This window comes from Malaclemys terrapin (genome assembly GCF_027887155.1).
Source record: "Malaclemys terrapin pileata isolate rMalTer1 chromosome 20 unlocalized genomic scaffold, rMalTer1.hap1 SUPER_20_unloc_5, whole genome shotgun sequence".
Taxonomy (NCBI): domain Eukaryota; kingdom Metazoa; phylum Chordata; order Testudines; family Emydidae; genus Malaclemys; species Malaclemys terrapin.
The window spans coordinates 87,078-115,066 of NW_026530192.1; the positions used below are offsets into that span (position 1 = coordinate 87,078).

General features: G+C 66.6%; 2 protein-coding genes across 6 annotated transcripts; one reads left to right on the forward strand and one right to left on the reverse strand.

Moving 5' to 3' along the window:
• Positions 1 to 263: 263 nt before the first annotated feature.
• Positions 264 to 14,183, reverse strand: ALAS2 (5'-aminolevulinate synthase 2). 3 transcript variants are annotated; one of them, XM_054015081.1, is made up of 11 exons: positions 14,081 to 14,183; positions 12,811 to 13,002; positions 12,497 to 12,655; positions 12,200 to 12,322; positions 10,011 to 10,218; positions 8,069 to 8,253; positions 2,506 to 2,685; positions 2,257 to 2,421; positions 1,407 to 1,675; positions 813 to 975; positions 264 to 577 (listed from the first exon to the last, which is right to left on the reverse strand). In XM_054015081.1, exons 1-11 carry the CDS (start codon positions 14,166 to 14,168, stop codon positions 414 to 416), a joined length of 1,896 nt encoding a protein of 631 aa, XP_053871056.1. In that variant the 5' UTR covers positions 14,169 to 14,183; the 3' UTR covers positions 264 to 413. The 3 variants fall into 3 exon arrangements, with proteins under 3 accessions (XP_053871056.1, XP_053871055.1, XP_053871057.1); XM_054015080.1 differs by having other exon boundaries at positions 12,497 to 12,658; XM_054015082.1 differs by lacking the exon at positions 14,081 to 14,183 and adding an exon at positions 13,304 to 13,375 and having other exon boundaries at positions 12,497 to 12,658.
• On the forward strand, positions 13,310 to 27,938 carry PRICKLE3 (prickle planar cell polarity protein 3). 3 transcript variants are annotated; one of them, XM_054015077.1, is made up of 9 exons: positions 13,310 to 13,437; positions 18,787 to 18,872; positions 19,769 to 19,952; positions 20,357 to 20,470; positions 21,434 to 21,571; positions 22,803 to 23,006; positions 23,205 to 23,391; positions 25,309 to 25,725; positions 25,872 to 27,938. In XM_054015077.1, exons 1-9 carry the CDS (start codon positions 13,390 to 13,392, stop codon positions 26,531 to 26,533), a joined length of 2,040 nt encoding a protein of 679 aa, XP_053871052.1. In that variant the 5' UTR covers positions 13,310 to 13,389; the 3' UTR covers positions 26,534 to 27,938. The 3 variants fall into 3 exon arrangements, with proteins under 3 accessions (XP_053871052.1, XP_053871053.1, XP_053871054.1); XM_054015078.1 differs by lacking the exon at positions 13,310 to 13,437 and adding an exon at positions 15,550 to 15,621; XM_054015079.1 differs by lacking the exon at positions 13,310 to 13,437 and adding an exon at positions 18,058 to 18,262.
• The last annotated feature ends 51 nt before the right edge of the window (positions 27,939 to 27,989 follow it).

The following is a 27,989-nucleotide window of genomic DNA, read 5'->3' on the forward strand; positions in this document are numbered from 1 at the left end:
AGCACACACACACACACACAGGCAACAGTGGGGCTGCCCCATGGCCAAGTGCAACCGTGATTATCTTCTGCCCCGCCCCGCCGCCACCCAGGCAGGGAGCCCAGGGGCCCACATGGTGGGGGAAGACCTGGCCCAAGATTCAATGGGTTACAGCGGAGGGCTGGGAGCCAGGACTCCTGGGTTCTCTCCCCGGCTCTGGGAGGGGAGCAGTGGGGGGACGGGTGCCCGGACGCCTGGGTTCCACGCAGTCAGGGACACAGACACAAGCTGAACGGGTTTTATTTAGAGCCCTTGTCAGGTGGCGCTGGGGGGGGTCTGTCCGTCCGTCCCACGCCGGGGTGGGCCGTCCGTCCGTCCCACGCCGGGGGGGGGTCCGTCCGTCCGTCCCACGCCGGGGGGGGTCCGTCCCGAGCTCAGGCGCTGCTGGTGAGGCACTGGGCCCCCAGGCTGCCGAAGGAATCTCTCTCCCACTCGCTCATGAGGGCGAAGTGCAGGGGCCGCTGGCAGAAGTGGCAGGAGGAGGACGCGGGGGGCTGCAGGGGGAGCCCCACATCCTGCCAGCCCTGCACCAGGCGCTCTGGGGGGTGGGGAGATGGGGTGAGACCTCTGTGCCCCCCCAGGTACCCTCCCAGCCCCTCACTGCACCAGCTGTAGGGGGGGACTGGCGTGTGACCCCTGACCTCTGTCCCCAGCCCCCCCCCCCCCCGCTGCCCCTAATCTCCCCTCCCCCCGGGATCTTCATCCTTCACCGACTGACCCCCCAAGTGCCCCCTCCCACCCTCCCGTTTACCCCCCCAGCCCGCTGCCCTCACCCACAAAGTAGTCCATCATGGGGGGCGTGTGGTGGGGGGAGGGCGCCAGGCGCAGCAGCTCCTCGCCCCGGGGCACCGTGGGGTAGTTGATGGCCTGGACATAGATGTTGTGCTGGGACAGGAGAAGGTCACAGAGCCGGGAGTTCAGGGCCGCGTCGCCCACCTGCAGGGGGGGGGAACCGGAGAGACAAGGCTGGGACACAGGAGTCCGGGAAATACCCCCTCCCCCCTCCACGCCCCACACACATACACCTCCAACCCACCAGACCCCACTCCCCTCCCAGAGCCAGGGAGAGAACCCAGGAGTCCTGGCTCCCAGCCCCCCCTGCTCTAACCACCAGCCCCCACTCCCCTCCCAGAGCCGGGGAGAGAACCCAGGAGTCCTGGCTCCCAGCCCCCCCTGCTCTAACCACCAGCCCCCACTCCCCTCCCAGAGCCGGGGAGGGAACCCAGGAGTCCTGGCTCCCAGCCCTCCCTGCTCTAACCCACCAGCCCCTGCTCCCCTCCCAGAGCCGGGGAGAGAACCCAGGAGTCCTGGCTCCCAGCCCCCCCTGCTCAAGCCCCTGGCCCGAGGACCCTGGCGTCCGGCCGTACCCGGATGGGGATGATATGGCTGGGGCAGCTGACGACGGGCAGCCCGGCGTCCATCAGCAGCTGCCGCATGTGCTTGACGTTGCGCTGGTGGGCCCGGCGCAGCCCCCGGCCCTCGGGCCCGGCCAGCACCCGCAGGGAGGCCAGGGCGCCGGCCAGCACCGGCGGGGGCAGCGAGGTGGTGAAGATGAAGCCGGCCGCGTAGGAGCGAACCGTGTCCACCAGCGCCGCTGTGCTGGCGATGTACCCCCCCACGCAGCCAAAGGCCTTCCCTGGGGGGGAGAGCGGGGTGAGACAGGGCCTGCCGGGGAGACCCCCCAGCCCCATAGCACATCGCCCCCTAGCGCCCGGCCCCGCCTGCCGGGGAGACCCCCCAGCCCCATAGCACATCGCCCCCTAGCGCCCGGCCCCGCCTGCCGGGGAGACCCCCCAGCCCCATAGCACATCGCCCCCTAGCGCCCGGCCCCGCCTGCCGGGGAAACCCCCCAGCCCCACAGCACAGCGCCCCCTAGCGCCCGGCCCCGCCTGCCGGGGAGACCCCCCTGCCCCACAGCACAGCGCCCCCTAGCGCCCGGCCCCGCCTGCCAGGAGAGCCCCCTGCCCCACAGCACAGCACCCCCTAGCGCTGGGGCTGGGCCGGCCGGGAGAGCCGTCCGCCCCACAGCACAGCGCTCCCTAATGCACAGACCCAGCCTGCTGGGGAGACCCTCCCCCACCCCACAGCACAGCACCCCCTGGTGCCTCTGGCCCGCTCCCTGCCCCACAGCACCCCCCAGTGCCCGGCACTGACTGCCAAGGGAGAGCGCCCCCTGCCCAGGCCCCCGCCCCACGGTACCTCTCCCCCCCGACTCACCCAGGGTGCCGGAGACGATGTCGACCTTGCCCAGCACCCCGTCGCGCTCCCCGATGCCGGCCCCACGGGCGCCGTACAGCCCCACGGCGTGAACCTCGTCCACAAAGGTGAGGGCGCCGTGCGCGTGGGCCACGTCACACAGCTCCTCCAGGGGGCAGATCCCACCTGCGGGGGGAGAGGGAGCACTGTGGGGGGGGGGGTCTCTGGGATGTGGGACCGTGGGGGGGCGGAAGGGCGGGGGGTCCCTACCGTCCATGGAGTGCACGGTCTCAAAGGCCACGATCTTGGGGACGCCGGGGGGGCTGCGCCCCAGCAGCTGGGCCAGGTGCTGGGGGTCGTTGTGCCGGAAGACGTGTTTGGGGACCCCGCTGTTACGGATGCCCTGGATCATGGAGGCATGATTCCCCGCGTCCGAGAAGATCTCACAGCCTGGGAGGGGGGCGGGGGGGGGTGTTAGTGCTGTGACCAGAACCCAGGCGTCCTGCCCCCCCTCCCCTCCCAGAGCCGGGGAGAGAACCCAGGAATCCGGGCCCCAGCACCCGCTGCTCTAATCACCAGACCCCACTCCCCTCCCAGAGCCGGGGAGAGAACCCAGGAATCCGGGCCCCAGCACCCGCTGCTCTAATCACCAGACCCCACTCCCCTCCCAGAGCCGGGGAGAGAACCCAGGAATCCGGGCCCCAGCACCCGCTGCTCTAATCACCAGACCCCACTCCCCTCCCAGAGCCGGGGAGAGAACCCAGGAGTCCTGGCTCCCAGCCCCCCTGTGACGAACTGGGCCTGTTCTCACTGTGGTGGAGGATGGGATCTGCCCGAGGGCGCCCGAGGGCGCATACCTGAGTGTGTAACATGAGAACCCAGGAAGGGGTTGAAGGGGAGGCGACTCCTTAGCCCGGGAAACTGAACAAAGGCTGTGGGAGGGGTCGCTGAAAGGAGAGTGCTGGAAGCAGGCAGGGAGAGAGGGCTGGGGGGCAGAGATGGCTCTGACCTCCCAAGGGGGGCTGGGCTGGGATGCCCTGGGACCCCAAGCTGGACCTAACTGAGGGGGGCCCTGTTGCCTGTGCCTGCAAGACCTGTCTTGGACTGTATTCCTGTCATCCAAATAAACCTTCTGCTTTACTGGCTGGCTGAGAGTCATGGTGAATCGCAGGAAGCCGGGGGTGCAGGGCCCTGAGTCCCCCAATACTCCGTGACAACTGGTGGTAGCGGTGGGATCTACTGCACCCCGTGGACGGCGCTTCCTGCAGTAAGTGACTGGGGAGCAGTAAAACGAAGGGGGATTGACGGGGACCAGGCGCGCTGAAGAGTGAGAGAGAGACGGTTATTACCCCTGGGAGTGTGTGACCAGCGAGAAGGACTTTTGCAGTAACAGGGTCCCCCGGGGGGATCGCAGCGAGTGGTCCCAGGGGCGGAGGAGTCTGCAGCTCGACCCTGGCAGAGAGGCGGTGACCTCGAGAAGGGCTGGCACACTAGGGGACCCCCTGGGAACTGTGGGGAGCTGTGAGCACACAGGCCGGTGAGTGGCCAGCAGGAAGATGTATGCCAAGCGGCTTAAGAGCGACCTGGTGGAGCTGTGCAAGCAGAGGCGGCTGCGCATTGGGAGGCTCACCAAAGAACAGCTCATTGCCCAGCTGGAGGCGGAAGATCGCGCGAATGAACTGATCCCTGTGTCTCAGGGAAGCAGCCTGGCAAATGCAGCGCAGGCACCAGTGTCTGTCCCAGCTGGGAGTGGTCAGCCGGCTGCTGAGGGCTTCCCGAGACCCCTCCTTCCTATGCCTAGGGGAAGGGTGGGGAGGAGCCCAGCAAATACCGAAGGCGCCGTGACCCCCCCGGCCAGCAGGGGGTCCCCCCGGCGAAGCTCGCCGGCCAGCAGAGGATCCTCCCGGCGACGTTCGGCATCCGGGGAGCAGAATTGGCTGGAATGGGAGAAAGAGCTAAAACTGAGAGAGCTGGAGGATCGTGAACAACAGAGACAGCATGAAGAGAGACAGCATCAGCGTGAAGAGAGACAGCGTCAGCGTGAACGGGAGGAGAATGAGAGACAGCGTCAGCATGAAGAGAGACAGAGACAGGAGAATGAGAGACAGCGTCAGCATGACCTGGAACTGGCGAGATTGAAGGGCAGCGAACCCCCGGCTGCGGTGAGTGAGGGGGGACCCAGGACTGCACGGAGCTTTGATAAGTGCATCCTGGCCCCATACAAGGAGGGGGAGGACATGGATGACTTCCTGGAGGCCTTTGAGACGGCCTGCGAGCTGCACCGGGTTGATCCCGCGGACAGACTCCGGGTCCTTACCCCCTTACTGGACCCCAAAGCCGTGGCATTGTACCGCCAACTGGGAGAGGCAGAGAAAGGGGACTACGAACTATTCAAAAAGGCCCTGCTACGTGAGTTTGGGCTGACTCCTGAGATGTACCGGGAAAGGTTCCGGAGTCAGGATAAAACCCCTGAGATCTCATATCTGCAACTAGCCGTCAGCATGGAAAGATACGCCAGCAAGTGGGCTGATGGGGCCCAGACGAAGGAGGACCTGGTCAAACTGCTGGTACTGGAGCAACTGTATGAGCGGTGCCCATCTGACCTGAGGCTGTGGTTGGTGGACAGAAAGCCAGAGAACCCGCGACAGGCAGGCCGGCTGGCCGATGAGTTTGTAAAGAGCCGGTCAGGAGATAAAAGGGAGGAGTCCCAAAGGAGCAATCCCACCACAACGCAGAGAGAGAGTCACCATGGGACCTCCCCGTGGGAAAATACAGAAAAACCCCATCAGAGGGGAACATCCGGCATCAGGACCATCCTACCCACTCAAGGGGACCCATGGGACATGGGCTGCTACCACTGTGGCCAAAAGGGCCACATACGGGCCCAGTGCCCCAGGCTCAGGGACAGACTGAGCAGGCCGAACCCACAGAGGGTTGACTGGGTAGAGACCCAGCCCGGCGAGAGGCAGCATTCCCAGGGAAGGGGGGCTGGCAGGGTACCACCTGCTAAGGAGGGAGGAAAGCCCCAGGCTAGCTTCTCTGCGGGGCCAGATGCTCCGGATTCAAAGTTCTCCGTTTACAGGGTTGGCGCGGGGCTGTCCCTGCGGAGCGAGTGCCTTGTTCCCCTGGAGGTGGATGGGAAGAAAGTTTATGGTTACTGGGACATGGGCGCAGAGGTGACACTGGCCCGGCCCGAGGTGGTGGCCCCAGATCGGGTGGTGCCCAACACCTTCCTGACCCTGACCGGGGTGGGCGGGACCCCATTCAAGGTTCCCGTAGCGAGGGTACACCTGAAATGGGGGGCCAAGGAGGGCCCCAAGGACGTGGGAGTGCACCACCATTTGCCCACTGAGGTGTTGATGGGGGGGGACCTAGAGGACTGGCCCAGCAGCCCCCAGACCGCCTTAGATGTGACCCGCGGTCAGAGCCGGCGAGGGGCACTGCGCCCTGGCCTTGGGGGGGGTGCCTTGCCTGAGGCGCAGGACCCTAACCTGGTGGGGAGGGAACGCCCAGGGACACGGCTCAGGGAGGCTGCAGCTTCAGGCCCAGCGGGCGAGAAAGAGCAGGTGGCCATCCCTGTCCCAGCTGCTGAGTTCCAGGCTGAGTTACAGAGAGATCCCTCCTTGCGGAAGATAAGGGACCTAGCCGACCTCAATGCGGTACAGACCATGGGACGAGGTGGCCGGAAAAGGTTCCTGTGGGAGAAGGGGTTCCTGTACCGAGAATGGGCTCCCCCGGGGAAAATGGAGTCAGGGGGGATCAGGAGGCAGCTGGTGGTACCCCAGAAGTATCGCCGCCAGCTGCTGTGCCGGGCCCATGACATTCCCCTCTCAGGGCACCAGGGAACCTGGCGTACCCAGCAGAGGCTGCTACGGAGCTTTTACTGGCCTGGGGTCTTTGTTACTGTCTGACAGTACTGCGGATCCTGTGACCCCTGTCAGAGGGGGAGGAAGGCCTGGGACAAGGGGAAAACAGCTTTAGGACCCTTGCCCAGCATAAAGGATCCTTTCCAGAGGGTGGCCAAGGTTAAAAGGGCGTCTCTAAACCAAGAGAGCCCAAAGCACAGACCTCCAGACTGGAGCGCTGGGAGAAGACCACAGCCCAGTTGGAGCCCCAGAGGTATGGGGGTGGGAAAAGGGCACAGGCCGCATAAACCTTCCCACATGCGAACGGCGAGTGCCATCAAGCACCCCCGACCGAAGGGGGGGCCTGAAACTGGAGGGGCCTGGTGTAATTCTCACCCAGGAATGGGAGGGATGCGGGGGCATCCATGGGAACGGGGGTAGGTTCGAACTTCCCCGGGTCACTGGCTAAAGTGACCCTGCTCAGTTCGGTCTCGAAGGGGGGAGAGATGTGACGAACTGGGCCTGTTCTCACGGTGGTCTGTGAATGCTGACAGGGGAGTGTGCTGGGATAGTCTGCATTGCAGGATGGGATCTGCCCGAGGGCGCATACCTGAGTATGTAACATGAGAACCCAGGAAGGGGTTGGAGGCCAGGTGACACCTTGGCCCGGGAAACTGAACAAAGGCTGTGGGAGGGGTCGCTGAAGGCAGTGTGCTGGAAGCAGGCAGGGAGAGAGGGCTGGGAGGGAGAGATGGCTCTGACCTCCCAAGGGGGGCTGGGCTGGGATGCCCGGGGACCCCAAGATGGACCTAACTGAGGGGGTCCCTGTTGTCTGTGCCTGCAAGACCTGTCTTGGACTGTATTCCTGTCATCCAAATAAACCTTCTGCTTTACTGGCTGGCTGAGAGTCATGGTGAATCGCAGGAAGCCGGGGGTGCAGGGCCCTGAGTCCCCCAATACTCCGTGACACCCCCTGCTCCAACCACTAGCCCCCACTCCCCTCCCAGAGCCGGGGAGAGAACCCAGGAGTCCTGGCTCCCAGCCCCCCTGCTCCAACCACTAGCCCCCACTCCCCTCCCAGAGCCGGGGAGAGAACCCAGGCTGTAGATAAATCTCTGCATTAAGCATCTTCGCACAACTTTCCCATGACTTTGTACTGGGTCTATCTACGTGTGAGCTCCGTTTTCATGCCACTTTGTGTCAAGCCCTTTGATATGGGAACTTTGTACTGAGCTCGGTATCGCCCCTACGGATGGTTAAGGTAGAAGAAAAATGTCTTTTCGCTCGGAGTAGAATAAGATCCCCCCCCCCTTTTAGTCAGCTGCCCCGTTGAATGAACGAGGGGCGGCTGCGGGAGGCAGCCCCCCCAGACAGCTGCACCCCGCGGAGACCAAGGACACGAACACGTGTCCAGGGGGCTCACTAGCGAAGCTCAGACATATTGGCGGCCTCGGGGGTTAGACGCCAGGACCTGCTTTCGGAAATCCCCCTTGGCAAAGAAATGTGGCAGCAGTGGGACACCCCAGAGGGAGCAGCACAAAGGACCGACGGACACAGATTTTGAAGCCGCTATAAAGATGGGGTGTCTTGCACAGGACCCCGGGACTCGTCTTGTCAACATGGGAGCGTCGATCCGGATCGACTACCGCCCTCCCGGCCCACATCTAACTAACAACAACAAGCCAGAGTGTGTGTGAGTGAGTGAGTGAGTGAGATGTACCGTACACATGTGACACCGTGTGGATGGATACATGTATTACCAAGAAATGTGGCGCTTTGCCTCATCCCCCCTGAAAAGATCCTGGACAGTGCTTTAAGTACAACAAGGAGTCCTGGCTCCCAGCCCCCCTGCTCTAACCACTAGGCCCCACTCCCCTCCCAGAGCCGGGGAGAGAATCCAGGAGTCCTGGCTCCCAGCCCCCCCTGCTCTAACCACTAGACACCACTCCCCTCCCAGAGCCGGGGCAAGAACCCAGGCGTCCGGGTACCTGGCATCATCCTGGCGAGGGTGAAGAGAGTGGAGTCGTTGGCGACGTAGCAGGAGGAGAACAACAAGGCGGCATCTTTGCGATGGAGCTGGGCCAGCTCCCGCTCCAGGTCCACGTGGTACTGGCTGGTGCCCGAGATGTTCCTGGTGCCCCCGGCTCCCAAGCCATGGTGCTGCAGGGCATCCCTAAAGGGGAGAGAGGGGTCAGCGCACAGGGCTGGGCTAGCAGGGGCTGCGGGTCGGGAGTGAGGGGCACCGGCGGGGCTGGGGGGGGGCAGGGGGCTGCGGGTCGGGAGTGAGGGGCACCGGCGGGTCTGGGGGGGGCAGGGGGCTGCGGGTCGGGAGTGAGGGGCACCGGCGGGACTGGGGGCGGGCGGGAGGCTGCGGGTCGGGAGTGAGGGGCACCGGCGGGGCTGGGGGGGGCGGGGGGCTGCGGGTCGGGAGTGAGGGGCACCGGCGGGTCTGGGGGGGGCAGGGGGCTGCGGGTCGGGAGTGAGGGGCACCGGCGGGACTGGGGGGGGGCAGGGGGCTGCGGGTCGGGAGTGAGGGGCACCGGCGGGACTGGGGGGGGGCAGGGGGCTGCGGGTCGGGAGTGAGGGGCACCGGCAGGGCTGGGCTATGGGGGCTGCGGGTCAGGAGTGAGGGGCACCGGCGGGGCTGGGGGCGGGGGCTGCGGGTCGGGAGTGAGGGGCACCGGCGGGGCTGGGGCGGGGCAGGGGGCTGCGGGTCGGGAGTGAGGGGCACCGGCGGGTCTGGGGAGGGGGCAGGGGGCTGCGGGTCAGGAGTGAGGGGCACCGGTGGGGCTAGGGAGGGGGGCAGGGGGCTGCGAGTCGGGAGTGAGGGGTGCCGGCGGGGCTGGGGGGGGGGCAGGGGGCTGCGGGTCGGGAGTGAGGGGCACCGGCAGCACTGGGGGGGGGCAGGGGGCTGCGGGTCGGGAGTGAGGGGCACCGGCAGGGCTGGGGAGGGGGCAGGGGGCTGCGGGTCGGGAGTGAGGGGCACCGGGCTGCGGGTCGGGAGTGAGGGGCACCGGCAGCGCTGGGGGGGGGGCAGGGGGCTGCGGGTCGGGAGTGAGGGGCACCGGCGGGGCTGGGGGGGGGGCAGGGGGCTGCGGGTCGGGAGTGAGGGGCACCGGCAGCGCTGGGGGGGGGCAGGAGGCTGCGGGTCGGGAGTGAGGGGCACCGGCGGGGCTCAGGAGTGGGGGCAGGGGCTGCGGGTCGGGAGTGAGGGGCACCGGCAGCGCTGGGGGGGGCAGGGGGCTGCGGGTCGGGAGTGAGGGGCACCGGCGGGGCTGGGGGGGGGCAGGGGGCTGCGGGTCGGGAGTGAGGGGCACCGGCAGCGCTGGGGGGGGGCAGGGGGCTGTGGGTCGGGAGTGAGGGGCACCGGCGGGGCTGGGGAGGGGGCAGGGGGCTGCGGGTCGGGAGTGAGGGGCACCGGCGGGGCTGGGGGGGGGCAGGGGGCTGCGGGTCGGGAGTGAGGGGCACCGGCGGGGCTGGGGGGGGGGGCAGGGGGCTGCGGGTCAGGAGTGAGGGGCACCGGTGGGGCTGGGGGGGGGCAGGGGGCTGCGGGTCGGGAGTGAGGGGCACCGGCGGGGCTGGGGGGGGGGCAGGGGGCTGCGGGTCGGGAGTGAGGGGCACCGGCGGGGCTGGGGGCAGGGGGCTGCGAGTCGGGAGTGAGGGGCACCGGCGGGGCTGGGGGGGGGCAGGGGGCTGCGGGTCGGGAGTGAGGGGCACCGGCGGGGCTGGGGGCAGGGGGCAGGGGGCTGCGGGTCGGGAGTGAGGGGCACCGGCGGGGCTGGGGGGGGCAGGGGGCTGCGGGTCAGGAGTGAGGGGCACCGGCGGGGCTGGGGGGGGGCAGGGGGCTGCGGGTCGGGAGTGAGGGGCACCGGCGGGGCTAGGGGCAGGGGGCAGGGGGCTGCGGGTCGGGAGTGAGGGGCACCCTCTCACATGGCAGCCTGCAGCACCCGTGGGTGCCGGCTCATGCCCAGGTAGTCGTTGCTGCACCAGACCGAGACCTCGGGGCCCGCGGCCTCCCGGGCGAAGGGGAAGGCGTCCGCCCGGCGCGTCACCGTCTTGAAGATGCGGTAGGTGTGATCCTGGCGCTTGGCCTCCAGCCGCCCCTCCAGGAAGGAATCGTAGGAGAAGGCCCCGGATCCTGGGGGGGGAGGCAGGGTCAGAGACAGATCCCCAGACAGCAGTTCCCCCCTCGCCTCCCCCCCAGACACAGTGGGGCAAGGGGGGGCCACAGAGCAAGGGGGGTGCAGAGCCGTGGGGCGACAGGGGGGGCCCTGAATCCGCGGCTCCCACTCCTTCAAGAGACCTTGGCGTCTAGGACCGGGCTGGGTAATCAGCCAGGGAATAACCCCGGCTGCAGCGAGCTCTATTCGAATTGGGAACGGTGCAGAGACCGGCCGGGAAACGGATCCAGGAGCTGGAGGCAGGAGGCGAGCGCGGGCTCTGAACTCCGGACTGGTGCGGAGAGGTAACACCAGGGCCAGGGGTCCCCCCAGGAAATCAAGAGGCGGCCGGTTTCACGCAAACACAAGGCCGTAGGTCTTCACGCGGCCGACCTGTGGAACTTCCTGCCGCAGGATGTTGTGAAGGTCAGCACTATAACTGGGTTCAGAGCCGTTCCTGGAGGCGACATCCAGCAACGGCTGGTAGCCTGGATGGGCAGGAGGCAACCCCATGCTCCGGGCATCCCAAAACCTTTCCCGGGATTGCAGTTTTGATTTGTTACGTCAAGTTGAGCCGGTTTTTCCGAAGGGATCCGCTCCGGGAATTATTATTTGGCGGGGGGGATGTTCTCTGGCCTGTGCTATGGGGGGGAGCTCAGTTCTGGCCTGGGGAGCGTCTATGAATCTCGCCTCGGGGGTCCAGGGTGGAGGCTGAGTTGAATCTGGGGGGGGGCCAGTGGCGGGGGGAGGGGGGGGCTGGTCATACCGTGAGCCGGACGCCCTTGGCTCGCCGCCGGCGGATCTGGACTGAGCCCGGGTTGAAAGGCCACTGGCGGAAAGTTAACCAAGCGGGCTAATTGCTGAGGGGGCTGATTGACTGGAAGGAGCCCCGCCCCACAGACAAGGGGGAAGCCGGGGGTGGCTAACAAGCCCCAGTTGTGGCTAGCTGGGAAGGACCCCCCCAGGAGAGCACCCCACAGTCAAACCAGTGTTGTCCCTTCCACCTGCGGCCCCCCCAGGCCTCTCCTCCATCCAGCCTGGTGGCTCCCCTCAGACCCAAGGGCCCAGTTGGCAGCGGACACAAAGCTGGGGGGAGAGGTAGATCCGCTGGAGGGTAGAGACAGGGTCCAGCGTGACCTAGACAAATTGGAGGATTGGGCCAAAAGAATCTTGATGAGGTTCAACAAGGACAAGTGCAGAGTCCTGCACTTAGGACGGAAGAATCCCATGCACTGCTACAGACTAGGGACCGAGTGGCTAGGTAGCAGTTCTGCAGAAAAGGACCTGGGGGTCACAGTGGACGAGAAGCTGGATATGAGTCAGCAGTGTGCCCTTGTTGCCAAGAAGGCTAACGGCACATTGGGCTGCATTAGTAAGGGCATTGCCAGCAGATCAAGGGACGTGATCGTTCCCCTCTATTCGACACTGGTGAGGCCACACCTGGAGTATTGTGTCTAGTTTTGGGCCCCACACTACAAGAAGGATGTGGACAAACTGGAGAAAGTCCAGCAGAGGGCAATGAAAATTATTAGGGGTCTGGGGCACATGACTTATGAGGAGAGGCCCAGGGAACTGGGGTTATTCAGTCTGCAGAAGAGAAGAATGAGGGGGGATTTGATAGCAGCCTTCAACTACCTGAGGGGGGTTCCAAAGAGGATGGAGCTCGGCTGTTCTCAGTGGTGGCAGATGACAGAACAAGGAGCGATGGTCTCACGTTGCAGTGGGGGAGGTCTAGGTTGGTTCATTAGGAGGGTGGTGAAACACTGGAATGGGTTCCCTGGGGAGGTGGTGGAATCTCCTTCCTTGGAGGTTTTTAAGGCCCGGCTTGACAAAGCCCTGGCTGGGATGATTTAGTTGGGGTTGGTCCTGCTTTGAGCAGGGGGTTGGACTAGATACCTCCTGAGGTCTCTTCCAACCCTGAGATTCTATGATTCTATGTCACCCGATATCAGGCCTCACCTGGCATGTTGTCCTGGAGCAGGTGGGTGGGGAGGAGCCGGGCATCGGGCCCCAGCCCGTCACGGCCCAGGAATTTCTTCCGGAGGCTGGACTGGACCTCGAGGAGCAGAGAGCTGAGGGGGTCTGGAGGGGCACAGAGATGGGGGGTGAGTGGGTTAGAGCAGGGGGGGCTGGGAGCCAGGACACCTGGGTTCTCTCCCGGGCTCTGAGAGGGGAGTGGGGTCTAGTGGTTAGAGCGGGGGAGGGGCTGGGAGCCAGGACTCCTGGGTTCTCCGACCAGGTCAGAGCAGTCCTCACCTGCCCTGTAGACCTTCACATCCTCCTGCACCTCTGGCCCGGCGCGCTGAACGATCCGGCTCCGTCCGCCCCACACCTCCGACTCCATGAAGGGGCAGTGGGTCTGGGAAGGGGTGGAGGCCGCTTCTGGGAGCCCCGACTCCTGGGGGACAGATCCTACTGCTGGGGAGAGATGGCCAAGTGAAAGGGATGGAACCCAGGAGTCCTGGCTCCCAGCCCCTCCTCCCTCTGCTCTAACCACTAGACCCCGCTCCCCTCCCAGAGCCAGGGAGAGAACCCAGGAGTCCTGGCTCCCAGCCCTGCCCACTGCTTACCAAGTGGGATGGGGTTGTCCGTCCCCCTCTGCAGGTCTGGGGAGGAGCCCATGAGGGTCCGGGCTACCATGACAGGACATCGCTGGGCGCTGCTCACCAGGAGCGGGCGAGCTTTGAGCAAGAAGACGCTGGGGTCCCGGGTCAGGAAGGGGCAACGCTGGAGGAAGGAAGCCATCGTGCCGGATTGCGGTGCTGCCCGGGAGAGAGAAAGGGCATGAAGAACCCAGGCATCCGGGACCCCCCGCCCCGCAGCACACCACCCCCTCCCAGCTCTTCGGGGGAGAGGGGAACATGCAGATACAGCTGGCCAGTTGTGCCTGGAGGGGTACGGCGGTGGTGGAGAACTTCCTTCCTGACCCTGGGGAGCCCTGAAGCATGTGATTGGCCTATTGGCCGAATTGGCCCCTGTGGGTTTTTTTTTGACCGGGAGGCAAATCTGAAAATGGGAAGCGGGGGAGACACCTTGGCTCAGTACAGCCACACCAGTAAGCACCTGTCTGCCAACAGATCCAGGTGGGCAGAAATCGACGCCTTCCAGCAGACCAGCCTCCCGAGTGCCCCCCCGGAGACTCCTCCCGAATGACTGATCCCCACCCCCATCCCAGAGGAGTAACAATAGGGGGACAGGTGGGGAGGGGACCATCCGACGAGCGGGATTGGAGCGTGGGTGGACGGGACCCGTCTCCGTCCCACGTCCCGTCAGTCTCTATGGACTGAGTGTGAGGTGGTGTGACAGTCGGACACCCCGGAGAAGGGTGGCAGGGTGGGGCTGTGTCTGTTGCAGGCTGATAAGAGCCGTGGGGGGGGCCCACCCAACGCAGCTGCGGGGGATGGGTGGGTTTGCGGTGGGGGGGGTGACGGATGGACGGGGGGCAGAGGGGAGGCCCTAGAAGAATGACGCCACAAATGCCCAGGGGATTTTATGGGGGCAGCACCGTCCAGGCCCCATTCTCTGCCCCCCCCGAGCCAGCCCCCTCCTTGCCATGGGGCCAGATCAGAGCCGGTGCCCCCTCGAGAGGCAGGACCCCCTAACATGCTCGAGGGGTGAAGCCATGGGGCTGAGGTATGGTGTCTCCGGGCTGCTGACGGCCCCAGGCTGGCTGGGCCCCCCCCAGCAGAAACCCCCCAACCCGTCCAGGGTTCATTGCCTCCCCCCAAAGCGTGCCCTCCTCAGCCTCCCCTTCCCCCTAACCGCCCCCCCAGCTGAGTCCTCCACCCCCATGCTCCCCCCCACTGACCCCCTCATGCCCCCCCCCGATGAACCCGTTACCTGTTGTCCTGCACTGAGGACGAACAACCAGCACTGACTGACACCCCCGAGAGGCGGCCTGGGCCCCCTCTCGCCAGCCCCACCCCATAACGGAGCCGCCCAGGCCCACAGATAAGACCAGGCGCTACAGGGCTGGAGGGGGGAGGGAAGGGTCCGTGGTGCAGCCGGGGGGAGGGACGGGCCCAGAGGTTGAGCCCCGGATGCCTGGGTTCTATATCCCAGCCCCCCAGCCCTGCCCCCGGCTCCCGAAGTCGCCCCCCTTGGGAGGAATGGGGCTGAGATGCAGAACACTCATTTCAGGCACACAGGCCAGGTCAGCACTAATCCCCCTCCAGCCAGAAATACAGGGAGACCCGGCGCTTAGCTCCGGCCCCCCGCTCTAACCACTGGCCCCCACTGCCCTCCTAGAGCCGGGGAGAACCCAGGAGTCCTGGCTCCCAGCCCCCCCTGCTCTAACCCACCAGCCCCCACTCCCCTCCCAGAGCCGGGGAGAGAACCCAGGAGTCCTGGCTCCCAGCCCCCCCAGCTCTAACCACCAGCCCCCACTGCCCTCCCAGAGCCGGGGAGCGAACCCAGGAGTCCTGGCTCCCAGCCCCCCCAGCTCTAACCACCAGCCCCCACTCCCCTCCCAGAGCCGGGGAGCGAACCCAGGAGTCCTGGCTCCCAGCCCCCCCTGCTCTAACCTACCAGCCCCCACTGCCCTCCCAGAGCCGGGGAGAGAACCCAGGAGTCCTGGCTCCCAGCCCCCCCCTGCTCTAACCATCAGCCCCCACTGCCCTCCCAGAGCCGGGGAGAGAACCCAGGAGTCCTGGCTCCCAGCCCCCCCTGCTCTCACCACCAGCCCCCACTCCCCTCCCAGAGCCGGGGAGAGAACCCAGGAGTCCTGGCTCCCAGCCCCCCTGCTCTAACCACCAGCCCCCACTCCCCTCCCAGAGCCAGGCAGAGAACCCAGGAGTCCTGGTGTTTGTAGGGGGGCACTGGGCTCGCGGGGGGCTGTGGGTCGGAATGGGGGCGAGGGGAGAACTATGGAGGGTCTGGGGGGCTGCAGGTGGCCAAGGGCACCTGTTATAGGACCAATGTTACCAGGGACGGGGGGGGCCGCTGGGGGCGGGAGAAGCGATGGGGGGAGGGAGGGGGCCCGGGGGAGGAAGCTGGGGGGGCGGGTTAGGGGGAGGAGCGGTGTGGGAGGGGCCGGAGGTGGAGCGTGAGGACGGGGGAGGAGCTTGTGGGGAGCTCCAAGGGGAGGAGCAGCGGGAGGGGGCTGGGCCGGAGGAGGAGCTGCGGGGGGGGGGGGCGAGGGAGGAGCGTGGCGGGGGGGGCCGGAGGAGGAGCTGCGAGGGGGGGGCGAGGGAGGAGCGTGGCGGGGGGGGCGGGGGAGGAGCTGCGGGGGGGGGCGAAGGAGGAGCGTGGCGGGGGGGGCGGGGGAGGAGCTGTGTGGGGGGGACCGGGGGAGGAGCTGTGGGGGGGGGGGGGCGCGGTGCCGGTGCCGTCACCAGACGATGTTCACCCGGGGGTCTCGGCGCCGACGCTCCTCCCGCCCCGTGAGTGCTGGGGGGGGTCTCGGGGGACCGTCGGGGGGGTGGGCTGCCCCCCCCGCACAGCGTGGGGAGGGGAGGACGGGGGGGGGGCGCCGTGCTGCGGGTGGCTCGGGGGGGTGTCGCTGTCCTCTGGCTGTCAGGGCCGGGCGCTGGGGGGCTCCGTGGGGCAGGAGGGTGGGGGAGGGCAGGGGGCAGGGGGGGTCGCTGTCCCCTGGCTGGCAGGGCTGGGCACTGGGTGGGCGCCGTGGGGCAGGAGTTCAGGGGGCCTGGGGGCACAGGCCGGCACTGGGGAGCTGATTGTTTTGCTGTTGACAGGTGGGGAGTTTTCTCTCCTCCCCCCAGGGGATGTTACCAGCTGACCCAACTGGCTGACTCAGTTTCCCTCCTCTAGGGCAAACCAGCTGTGGCACCTGCCCTACATGGGGCAGGGCGACTCCTGGTTACGATTGCCCCACTTCCCACTCTGCTGCCCCCCGTCAGACCCCCATCTACCCCGGCATCCCGCGTCCATCACCCCCGGCCGGACCCAGGGGCCCGTCTACCCCGGCATCCCGCGTCCATCACCCCCGGCCGGACCCAGGGGCCCGTCTACCCCGGCATCCCGCCTCCATCACCCCCGGGCGGACCCAGGGGCCCGTCTACCCCGGCATCCCGCCTCCATCACCCCCGGGCGGACCCAGGGGCCCGTCTACCCCGGCATCCCGCCTCCATCACCCCCGGGCGGACCCAGGGGCCCGTCTACCCCGGCATCCCGCCTCCATCACCCCCGGGCGGACCCAGGGGCCCGTCTACCCCGGCATCCCGCCTCCATCACCCCCGGGCGGACCCAGGGGCCCGTCTACCCCGGCATCCCGCCTCCATCACCCCCGGGCGGACCCAGGGGCCCGTCTACCCCGGCATCCCGCCTCCATCACCCCCGGGCGGACCCAGGGGCCCGTCTACCCCGGCATCCCGCCTCCATCACCCCCGGGCGGACCCAGGGGCCCGTCTACCCCGGCATCCCGCCTCCATCACCCCCGGGCGGACCCAGGGGCCCGTCTACCCCGGCATCCCGCCTCCATCACCCCCGGGCGGACCCAGGGCCCCGTCTACCCCGGCATCCCGCCTCCATCACCCCCGGCCGGACCCAGGGCCCCGTCTACCCCGGCATCCCGCCTCCATCACCCCCGGCCGGACCCAGGGCCCCGTCTACCCCGGCATCCCGCCTCCATCACCCCCGGCCGGACCCAGGGGCCCGTCTACCCCGGCATCCCGCCTCCATCACCCCCGGCCGGACCCAGGGGCCCGTCTACCCCGGTATCCCGCCTCCATCACCCCCGGCCGGACCCAGGGGCCCGTCTACCCCGGTATCCCGCCTCCATCACCCCCGGCCGGACCCAGGGGCCCGTCTACCCCGGTATCCCGCCTCCATCACCCCAATCAGACCCCCCAGGCGCTTCTAGCTCTCCAGGGGGACAGTTGAGTGGAGGTAATGGGGGGGGTTATTAAATGTATCCCCCATGGATGGAATTACAGCCGGGGGGGGGTGGGGCTGCTTCACCCACCAGCGCCACCTCCCCGATGTTGGGGGTGGGGATTGTCTCTCATCTGGGTCAGGATTAACTCGCTGGTGGTATTAAGGGGTCGGATTTAATGCGGCTTTAGGGTCAATCCCCTGGCGAGGGGTGTGGGGAGGGGGCTGTGTGGGGAGGGGGAGGGGGCCGTGTAGTTACGCGGGGGCTGTGGGGGAGGAAAGGGGGGTCTGTGCATGTTTGGGGGAGGCCGAGGAGGGGGAGGGGAGAACGGGGAGCTGTGCAAGGAGTGCCAGGGGGCTGTGTCTGAGGGCAGGGGGACAGGATGTGGAGGGGAGATGGGGCTGTGGGGGGAGGGGGATGGGGGCTGTGGGGGGAGAGGATTTCCTGAATGGGGGGCAGAGGGGACGACGATGTCTTGGGGGCCCTTGAGTTGGGAGGGGCAGTGCTTGGGGGCACTGTGCCGGGGAAAGGGGTCCTGACTTAGAGGCCGTGGGACAGGAGGGGAGGTTGGGGGGCTGTGTATGGGGACCCGAAGTGGGGAGGGACGGTGGGGGGCTGGAGAAGGGGCACAGGATTGCTGTGGGGAGCGGGGCAGGAGCGCAGGTTGTGGGGGGAGCTCCCGGCTACTCCAGTGCCGGCCTCTCCCAGCAGGGGGTGCTGTGGAGAGTGGGGGGGCGGGTTGCTGAGGTGTGATTAGGGTCAAGGGGGCCGCGGTCTTTCTCTCATTCACCCCCTTCCCCGGCTTGTCTCCTCTGCCAGGCTGGGCACTGCCCCGACCCACCACACCTCTGGCATAGGGGGTGGGTTCCTCGGCACGACTCCCCCATATTTGGTCTCCCCTTGACGTGACCTTCCCCAAGGGGAAGGGGTGGGTGGGTCCCCCCCAATTACACACGCCCCGTTACACCCCCGGCCCCTCCTGCTCTCTGCCCCCTCCCTTGGCCACGGCCCAGCTCTCGGCGTGCGTCACGCTCCGCTGAGCCAAGCCGGGGCAGGTCCTGGCGTGCGGGGCGGCTCTCGCCTCCCACAATGCCCTGGGCCGGCGCGGTTGGCGTCTGAGCTCCCACAAGCCCCAGCGGGACCCAGGTGGCCCGGCACCGTGGCTCCCACGAGCCCCCTGCATGGCTGAGGTTGGTGGCTCGGCTCCCACAATCCCCTGGGGTGCTGGGTTTGGTGGTGGGTTTTACTCCCACAATGCCCTGGGGGGCCCTGGTTGGCGTCTGGGATCCCCGGGGCGCCCTGGTTGGCGAGATTTTCACCCACAATGCCCTGGGGCGCCCTGGTTGGGGTCTGGGATCCCACAATCCCCGGGGCGCCCTGGTTGGCGAGATTTTCACCCACAATGCCCTGGGGCGCCCTGGTTGGGGTCTGGACTCCCACAATGCCCTGGGTGCAGGGGTGGTGGCTCCTGTCTCTGTCCCAGACCTGCCCCCCGGCAGGCTTTGGGGGGGCTCCGACCTCTGCCTTGGCAGCTCAGAGACGGGGCGCGTGGCCATGGGGCTGGAGAGACACCCCCCCCCCCCGCCCAGAGCCAGTGATGGGACCCAGGAGTCCTGGCTCCCAGACCCGCTCCCCTGCTCTAACCACCAGACCCCACAGTTTCAGGGTGGGGGGGCTGTGGAGGGTGGTGACGCTCTGTGTCTGCGCCCCGCAGCCGGCCGAAGATGCCGACCCCGACCGGGGGCAGCCATGCCACACGTGTGGGGACCAGTGCCCCGGCTTCCTGGTGCACGGATGGAGGTAGGGACCCTGCGCTGGCCTGCTGCCCCCCCGGCACCCACCCCGCTGCCCATCGCAGCCGCCCTCAGCATCCTGCCCATCCCACCCCGCTCACCCCCAGCACCCCCCCGCACTCCCCACTTCTCCCCCCCATGAGGCAGCAAAGGGCCTGGCCTGGTGCCCTGGGGGGGACTCAGACAAGCTGGGCCCCGTTTCCAGCCCAGTAGCGCTGTGAGGCCCAGGCCGTTGGGGTTAATGGGCTGAAGGAGACTCTGCACCTGCTGCATGGGGGGAAGGGGGAAGAGACCCCAGGGCCCCTCCCCCTCCCAGTGACCCCTTCCCCAAAACACTCCTCCCTGACCCCCTCCCCCACCCATGCCCAGCCTACAGCCCCACTCCTGGTCCTCCAGGAGTCACCCTCTGCTTCAGTGTGTTTATTGTAGGGTCTCTCCCAGGGCGAAGGGGGGCGTGTGTTATTGTCGGGTCTCTCTGGGGGGGGCATGTGTTATTGTAGGGTCTCTCTGTGGATGGGCAGTGCATTGTTGTGGGGTCTCTCGGGGGGGGGCGGTGCGTTATTGTAGGGTCTCGGGGGGGCGATGCATTATTGTAGGGTCTCTCTCGGGGGGGGCGGTGTGTTATTGTAGGGTCTCTCTGGGGGTGGGGCTGGTGTATTATTGTAGGGTCTCTTGGGGGGGCGGTGCATTATTGTAGGGTCTCTCTCGGGGGGGCGGTGTGTTATTGTAGGGTCTCTCGGGGGGGGCGGTGCATTATTGTAGGGTCTCTGGGGGGGCGGTGTGTTATTGTAGGGTCTCTCTGTGGGGGCTGTGTGTTATTGTAGGGTCTCTGGGGGGGGCGGTGCATTATTGTAGGGTCTCTGGGGGGGGCGGTGTGTTATTGTAGGGTCTCCCCACCCCCAGGAAGATCTGCCAGCACTGCAAGTGCCCTCGGGAGGAGCACGCGGTGCGGGCGGTGCCCGTCGACCTGGAGCGCATGATGTGCCGGCTCATCTCGGACTTCCAGCGCCACTCGATCTCCGACGACGACTCGGGCTGCGCCTCCGAGGAGTATGCCTGGGTGCCGCCCGGCCTCAAGCCGGAGCAGGTGAGCCCCGCCCCCTGGGGGTCCCAAAGCCCCGCCCCCTGGTGACCCCCACCCCTGTGGTCGTAGCCCCACCTCCTGTAGTGAGGTGTCCCATAGCCCCACCCCTTTATTCCTGGAGGTGGAAGCCACGCCCACATAGGTACATGGACACCGCCCCCCATTGGGATCCTAGACCCGCCCCCAAGGGGGCCGAAGCCACGCCCGCATAGGGGCCAGAGATAACCTACGGGGGGGGGAGGGGGGAAATCGAAGGCATGGCGCCGCCCTTCCAGCTCCTCCCCCTGTGGCCATCCCAGCCCCAACCCTGCTCTGTGACTCCACCCCTTGGGGTGGCCAGGCCACGCCCCCTGGGCCTGACACCTCTCCTCCCCCCCCCCCCCCCCCGGCCCTTCTCCCCACGCCAGGTGTATCAGTTCTTCAGCTGCCTCCCTGAGGACAAGGTGCCCTATGTGAACAGTCCTGGAGAGCGGTACCGGATCCGCCAGCTCCTGCACCAGCTGCCCCCCCACGACAGCGAGGTGAGGAGCCAGGCTCTGGGGGGCGGAGAGCGGGTTGGAGGGCTGGGCCGGGGGGCACCCTCCGCTGGCAGGCCGGCTCCGTGCGGCAGGAGGCAGCCCTAAACGAGATCCTGATCTAAAAGTTCCCCTGGCATATTTTCCCCCAAGAGACCAGGAGCGAACCCCGGCATCCGGGCCAAATCCCAGTTCAAGGGATTCCAGTCGGCCTCCCTTGGTCTCTCTTCCCGCCCCAGACTGGTCTGTGGTGTCTCTGTGTGGCTGTTCCCCAGCTGCCCCACCCCAGAGCTGGCTGCATCTCAGCGCCGGGTGAGCCGTCCCCATGCGCCGTTATGTGCGGCTGTTCCCCAGCTGCCCCACCCCAGAGCTGGCTGCATCTCAGCGCCGGGCGAGCCGTCCCCATGCGGCGTTATGTGCGGCGGTTCCCCAGCTGCCCCACCCCAGAGCTGGCTGCATCTCAGCGCCGGGTGAGCCGTCCCCATGCGCCGTTATGTGCGGCTGTTCCCCAGCTGCCCCACCCCAGAGCTGGCTGCATCTCAGCGCCGGGTGAGCCGTCCCCATGCAGCGTTATGTGCGGCTGTTCCCCATCTGCCCCACCCCAGAGCTGGCTGCATCTCAGCGCCGGGCGAGCCGTCCCCATGCGGCGTTATGTGCGGCGGTTCCCCAGCTGCCCTGCCCCAGAGCTGGCTGCATCTCAGCGTCAGGTGAGCCGTCCCCATGCGCCGTTCTGTGCGGCGGTTCCCCAGCTGCCCCGCCCCAGAGCTGGCTGCATCTCAGCGTCGGGTGAGCCGTCCCCATGCGCCGTTCTGTGCGGCGGTTCCCCAGCTGCCCCGCCCCAGAGGTGGCTGCATCTCAGCGCCGGGCGAGCCGTCCCCATGCACCGTTCTGTGCGGCAGTTCCCCAGCTGCCCCGCCCCAGAGCTGGCTGCATTTTGGAGCTGGCTCAGTTGGTCTTTCCGTGTCCCAGGCTCAGTACTGCAGCCCTCTGGAGGAGGAAGAGAAGAAGGAGCTGAAGCTTTTCTCCCAGCAGCGGAAGCGGGAGAATCTCGGACGGGGGACGGTCCGGCTGTTCCCGGTCACCATTACTGGTGCCATCTGTGAGCAGGTACCCGGCACGCCCCCACGCCTGTGCCCCCTCTCACCCCTCCCACTCCACTAGCCCAGTGGGATTTTGGGAGCAAAAACCCATCCCCATGGGTTGTGCAAAGCATTGTGGGAGCTGGGACGCCACCCTCGGCCAGGCAGGGAGTTGTGGGTGCTGATTGGGAGTTCTGGGAGGGGAGGGGGGTCTAGTGGTTAGAGCAGGGGGGGCTGGGAGCCAGGACTCCTGGGTTCTCTCCCCGGCTCTGGGAGGGGAGTGGGGGCTGGTGGTTAGAGCAGGGGGGGCTGGGAGCCCGGACGCTTGGGTTCTCTCTCTGGCTCTGGGAGGGGAGTGGGCACTAGTGGTTACAGCAGGGGGGGGCTGGGAGCCAGGACTCCTGGGTTCTCTCCCGGCTCTAGGAGGGGAGTGGGGGCTGGTGGTTACAGCAGGGGGGGGCTGGGAGCCCGGACGCCTGGGTTCTCTCTCTGGCTCTGGGAGGGGAGTGGGCACTAGTGGTTACAGCAGGGGGGGCTGGGAGCCCGGACGCCTGGGTTCTCTCTCTGGCTCACGCCCCGGCAGCTCTAATCCCATGCTGAGCACTCAGTCCGCGCCATGCTGCCCAGACTCATCTGTTGGGTGAGGAGGGGCGGGGCCTGCGCCCAAAGCCCCGCCCAGAGCTCCGGCTCCCCTCCCCCTGCGCTTGGAGGCCCCAGTCAGCGAGTAGCTGAGCAGTGACACCTACAGGCCAGAGGGGGCATTGCAGCATCTGACAGTCTCCTACCCTATTCCCTGCCCCCCACGCTAGCCAGCCCCCTGCCCCGGGGCCAGATGGGAGACAGCACCCCCCAGAGGGGACAGGCCCCTGCCCCACTCCCCGCCCCCCTGAGCCAGCCAGTCCCTGCCCTGGGGCTGATGGGAGCCGGCGCACCCTAGAGGGGACAGGCCCCAGACCCCATTCCCCGCCCCCCTGAGCCAGCCAGCCCCCTGCCCCGGGGCCAGATGGGAGACGGCGCCCCCTAGAGGGGACAGGCGCGACCCCATTCCCCGCCCCCCTGAGCCAGCCAGTCCCCGCTCTGGGGCCAGATGGGAGACGGCGCCCCCTAGAGGGGACAGGCCCCTGCCCCACTCCCCACCCCCTGAGCCAGCCAGTCCCTGCCCTGGGGCAGATGGGAGCCGGCGCCCCCCAGAGGGGACAGACCAGGTGCCTGGCTCCCTGTGACCGGTCTCTCTCTCTCTCTCTCTCTCTGCGGGGCAGTGCGGGAAGCAGATCCGTGGCGGGGACATCGCGGTGTTTGCCAGCCGGGCGGGGCATGGGGCCTGCTGGCACCCCCAGTGCTTCCAGTGCACGACCTGCCAGGAGCTGCTGGTGGATCTCATCTACTTCTACCAGGAGGGGAAGATCTACTGCGGGCGGCACCACGCCGAGCACCTCAAACCCCGCTGCCAGGCCTGTGACGAGGTGAGGGCGGGGGGCCGGCGGTGAGGCTCTGGAGGGGGCAGGAGCGTGGTGGGGGGATCAGGGGGTCGGTGGGGGGGATCTGATGGTCCAGACGGGTTCTCTGTGGTTGGGATTGTGGGGTCCGGGAGAGTGGCCTGGGGGGGAATCTGAGGGGGTCCCCACAGGGGGTCAGAGGGACGTGCCTCCATCTCCCTCCAGATCATCTTCGCCGACGAGTGCACGGAGGCCGAGGGCCGCCACTGGCACATGCGCCATTTCTGCTGCTTCGAGTGCGAGGAGGCGCTGGGCGGGCAGCGTTACGTCATGCGTCAGAGCCGCCCCTACTGCAGCTGCTGCTACCAGGCCCTCTACGCCGAGTACTGCGACGCCTGCGGGGAGCCCATCGGTAGGGGGACCCGGGGTCCGGGCAGCGGGGGGACCCGGGGTCTGGGGACCGTGGAGAGTGGGGGGACCCCAGTGTCCGAGCAGCGGGGGGACACGGGGTCTGGGGACCGTGGAGAGCGGGGGGACCCAGGGTCTGGGGACCATGGAGAGCGGGGGGACCCCGGTGTCCGGGCAGCGGGGGGACCCGGGGTCTGGGGACCGTGGAGAGTGGGGGGACCCCAGTGTCCGAGCAGCGGGGGGACCTGGGGTCTGGGGACCGTGGAGAGCGGGGGGACCTGGGGTCTGGGGACCGTGGAGAGCGGGGGGACCCCAGTGTCCGGGCAGCGGGGGGACCCGGGGTCTGGGGACCGTGGAGAGTGGGGGGACCCCGGCGTACGGGCAGCGGGGGGACCTGGGTTCTGGGGACCGTGGAGAGCGGGGTTACCTCAGCATCCGGCCAGTGGGGGGACCCAGCATGTGGGGACCGTGGAGAACAGGTAGACGCCGGCGTCCAGGCAGCAGGGGGAGCTGGTGTCTGGGAGCCATGGAGAGTGGGGGGACCCTGGCATCCGGGAAGTGGTGGGACCCAGGGTCTGGGGACCGTGGAGAAGAGGCAGACGCCGGCGTCCGGGTAGCAGGGGGAGCTGGTGTCTGGGATCCATGGAGAGCGGGGAGACCCCAGCGTCTGGGCAGTGGGGGGACCTGGGGACCGTGGAGAACAGGCGGACCCCGGCGTCCGATGTTAACCCCTGATTATATGGGGCTGATTTATCATAGGCTCGCCAGTGATCTGACCAGCAGATACTGTCCCAAAATCAGGCTACAGAATTAGTGAAGCGAGTTCAGTCCATTCAACCAAACGAGCGAGTAACCAAAGCTCCGAATCACAGCGCCCCAAAGACGTCGTCCTGCTCTAGAGCGTCTGGCGCTTCGCTCCCTTATGGCATCCTGGCAGTATCCAGAATATTCGAACCTGTGCCCGGCCGTCCATGCTCAAATCTGAGCCGGATAGGGCACGCTTACTCCATGGGCTGGCACGTTCTCACATAGTCCTGCGCATTCATCTCGATTAGCTCGTTCTCGAAAGCGTTTCCTTTGGCCTGAGCCGTTACTTCTATGCCCTTGCGGTTACCGGTCCGTCCCAGAGTTTGGGTAAACACATTTGGTTCCCCATTCAGAGTCACAAGGGGTAACCGGTGGGCCCCAGCTATCTAGGCCAAAGATTACAGACACGTGTGCTAACTCGCTCTAGCTAATCAGACAGGATACAGGCCTGCAGGTTCCTTGCGTTACAGCCGAGTAGAACGAGATAATGGCTGCTGAAATGGAAACACCAAAATCATATAATTGATCAAACCGATTATATAATATAGAAAGCTAGGAAAGTAACTCCATGGGCTACACTGGGGCAGTGGGGGGACCTGGTGTACGGGAACCGTGGAGAGCGGGGGGGACCTGGTGTCTAGGCAGCAGAGGGACTCGGCATCTGGGGACCATGAAGAGCGGGGGGACCCCGGCATCTGGGCAGCAGGGGGTCCTGCTGTCTGGGGACCTGGAGAGCAGGGCACCCCAGTGTCTAGGAAGCAGGGGGACATGGCATCCAGGGACTGTGGAGAGTGGGGAGACTTGGTATCTGGGGACAATAAAGAGTGGAGGACCCAGGCGTCCGGGCAGCAGGGGGTCCCTGGCCTCCAGGCAATGGAAAAGAAGGGAGCACCTAGGCAGCAGAGGGACCCAGGTGTCTGGGGACTCATGAAGCAGGAGAGCAGGTGCCCGGGAAGTGGGGGCAGGGGGTGTAGGGAGCACCCAGGCATCAGAATAGAACCGAGGAGTCCTGGATCCCAGCCCCCCCCCGTTCCAGCCCCCTCTCCATTCCCAGAGCTGGAATAGAACCCCGGAGTCCTGGGTGACGTTGTGCCCCCATCTCTGCCCCCCGCAGGCATCAACCAGGGCCAGATGACCTACGAGGGCCAGCACTGGCACGCCACCGACGCCTGCTTCTGCTGCACCCGCTGCCGGCTGCCACTGCTGGGCAAACCCTTCCTCCCCAAGGGGGGGCAGATCTTCTGCTCCCGGGGCTGCAGCCTGGGGGGGGACGAGGCCAGCGCCTCGGACTCCTGCGATTCGGCCCTCCACGGCCCCCGCCCCCAGGACGGGCGCCGGGCCCCCCTCCGCCGCCCGCCTGTCGCCCGCTCCGTCTTCTTCGCTGGCCGCCCTGCCCCAGCCCGGGGCTCGGACCCTGGCGGGCGGCGCAGCTGGAGCGGGACCCCCGGGGCGGAGGAGGGGGGCGAGCCGGCCGGATGCACCTCGCGGGGCACCTCCACCTGCCCGCGACCCCCGGAGGAGGAGGAAGGAGGTGAGACTGGGGAGCAATCCCGGTGGGGGGGGGAGGTGGGCAGCGGGGGGTGCACAGATGGGGGGGGGGATCCCAGCGGTGGGGGGGCGGTGGGCGGCATGGCAGCTCCTGTCTCTAACCCCCCCACCCCCTCTCTCTCCCCCCAGGTTCCGAGTCCCATTTCCACCGCGGCGTCCCCCACCGACACTCCATGCCCGAGCTAGGCCTGGCCCCGGCCAAGGGGGCCGACTGGACCAGCAGCTCCATCTCCAAGCTCTCGGTCTCCCCCCGGCTCAGCCTGGGGCCCGCCCTGGAGGGCGGGGGGGCAGCGGTGGGGGAGGGAGGCTTCCCCCGGGGTGCCGCCCCCCGAGTGAGCTTCCGCGAGCCCCTGGTGGCGGGCGAGCCGGGGGGGTCCCGCAGCGCCCAGCTGCATCGGCGCCGGCCCCGCGCCCGGCCCTGCTCCTCCTCCGACAATGCCCTGCACCTGGCGGGGGAGGAGGAGCCTGAGGGGGGGCTCCCCCCGGAGGAGCAGGGCCGGGGGGGGCGGCGCTTGGTCTATTCAGCCTCGGAGGGGGGCTTCCCCCCCAGCCACCGGCGCCGCTACCTCCGGGGCCGCGGCGGCCCCTGGCACGACTCCTCCTCCTCCTCTTCCTCCTCGGACTCGGAGGAGGAAGGCTACTTCCTCGGGGAGCCCATCCCCCTGCCTCCCCACCTGCGGGGCGGGGCCAGCCCCCCTCCGGCCGCTGAGGCGGGACCCCCCCGGCAGGGAGGGGGCAAAAGGCGCCAGGGGCTGCGGGGGGCTCGGGACAGGAGCTGCGTGGTGGCCTGAGTCGACCTTTGAACTTTGACCCTCCTGCTGGCAACGACCTCTCCAGTGTGACCTGTCCACGGCGGCCTCTGACCTGCACTCGTGACCTTTTAACTCTGACCCCCGTCAGCAACCTTTGACCTCGGCTTTCAGCCTTTGGTCACCCTTTTGAGCTTTGACCTCTCCAGTGTGGCCTCTGACCTTTGCTTGTGACCTTTAGACTTTGACCTCTCCGCTGTGAGTTCTGACCTTTAGTGGTCACCTTCCATGGAGGACCTTTGAACGTCGACCTTTTCTGGTGTCACCCCTGACCTTTCACCTGGGACTCTCAGCGATTGGCTTCTGCATTGGAATCTCTGACCTTTGATCTGTGACCTTTCCAGATCTATGACCTTTGTGACCTTTTGTCTGGAATCCTTAGCCATTGGCCTCTGTGGTGACCTCTGACCTTTGCTGTGAATGCTCGGCGGTTGATCTTTCCACTATGACCTTAACTCATCACGTTTCACTGGGGACCTTTGGACTTTGACCTTTCCGCTGTGACCTTTGACCTTGTCAACCTGGGACTTTGCGCTGTGACCTTTCAACTTTAACCTCTGGCCAAGGATCCTGGGGCAATGACCTCTCAACAGTGACCTTGCCCCTTGTCTTTGCCCCGGGGCTGTGGATGGTTGGACCTCGCCCTTGTGATTTTTGACCTCTCCTCAGGGACCTATGAACACTGACCTGCCCATTGTGACCTTTGAACCCTACTCAGGATCTTTGCATCGGTGACCTTTGAATTCTGGTTGGCACCTTTCCACTGTGGCTGGTTAGATTTGGTGGCGACCTTTGACCTGCTGGTGGTGAGCTTTCCCTTGTGGCCTTTGACCTTTCCACTGTGCCCCTTGACTTTTGGCTGGGAACTTTGACCTCTAACCCCTGAAAATGCCTTCCCACTCTGACCTTTGCCTTTTGGATGGGACCCTTGCACTGTGACTTTGGGGCCCTTGACCTGTTGACTTTTGTGCTTTGACCTTTCATCCCTCTCACATGGGGGATCATCACTGACCTGTGACTTGTCCATTGTGACCTTTGAACTTTGACCTGGGAGGGGGTCAGCAGGATTTTGGCTTTTTTTTTTTTTTTTTGGTGTGTTCCCCCATTTAGATCAGTTTTTTTTTGATTGTTTAATAGTGGAACAATTGGGGGGTTCAGTTCCCACCCTCCAGACCCTCTTTGGGGCTGCGCTGGGGGGAAGGGGGAGGGGGGTTGCAGAGAATGGGGGTACAGTTATGTATGGGAGTACACCCTGTACTGGCCCCAGTACAGAATTGGGGTCCCTGCTGTGTCTGGAATTTAACCTTCCAATTTGTTTTTCTATTAAAGGGTTAATTTAAAGAAAAAAAAGCAACCTTTTTAATAAAAGAGTCCTTTAAAACCTGGATCCGAGTCTGAGCTGTCCCCTTGTGGCGTTATATGCCACTGTTCCCCAGGT

What these genes read in the sequence shown, in the direction of transcription:
- PRICKLE3 (XM_054015077.1), top strand. Translation starts at nt 13,390, where the DNA reads ATGACTGATCCCCACCCCCATCCCAGAGGAGTAACAATAGGGGGACAG. An exon ending in GAGTAACAATAGGGGGACAG is followed by an intron (nt 13,438 to 18,786) that starts GTGGGGAGGGGA and finishes TGCGCCCCGCAG; the next exon opens with CCGGCCGAAGATGCCGACCC. An exon ending in TTCCTGGTGCACGGATGGAG is followed by an intron (nt 18,873 to 19,768) that starts GTAGGGACCCTG and finishes CCCCACCCCCAG; the next exon opens with GAAGATCTGCCAGCACTGCA.
- ALAS2 (XM_054015080.1), bottom strand. Translation starts at nt 14,168, where the DNA reads ATGGGGTGGGGCTGGCGAGAGGGGGCCCAGGCCGCCTCTCGGGGGTGT. An exon ending in TCCTCAGTGCAGGACAACAG is followed by an intron (nt 13,003 to 14,080) that starts GTAACGGGTTCA and finishes TCTCCCGGGCAG; the next exon opens with CACCGCAATCCGGCACGATG. An exon ending in GACCGTGCACTCCATGGACG is followed by an intron (nt 2,422 to 2,505) that starts GTAGGGACCCCC and finishes CTCCCCCCGCAG; the next exon opens with GTGGGATCTGCCCCCTGGAG.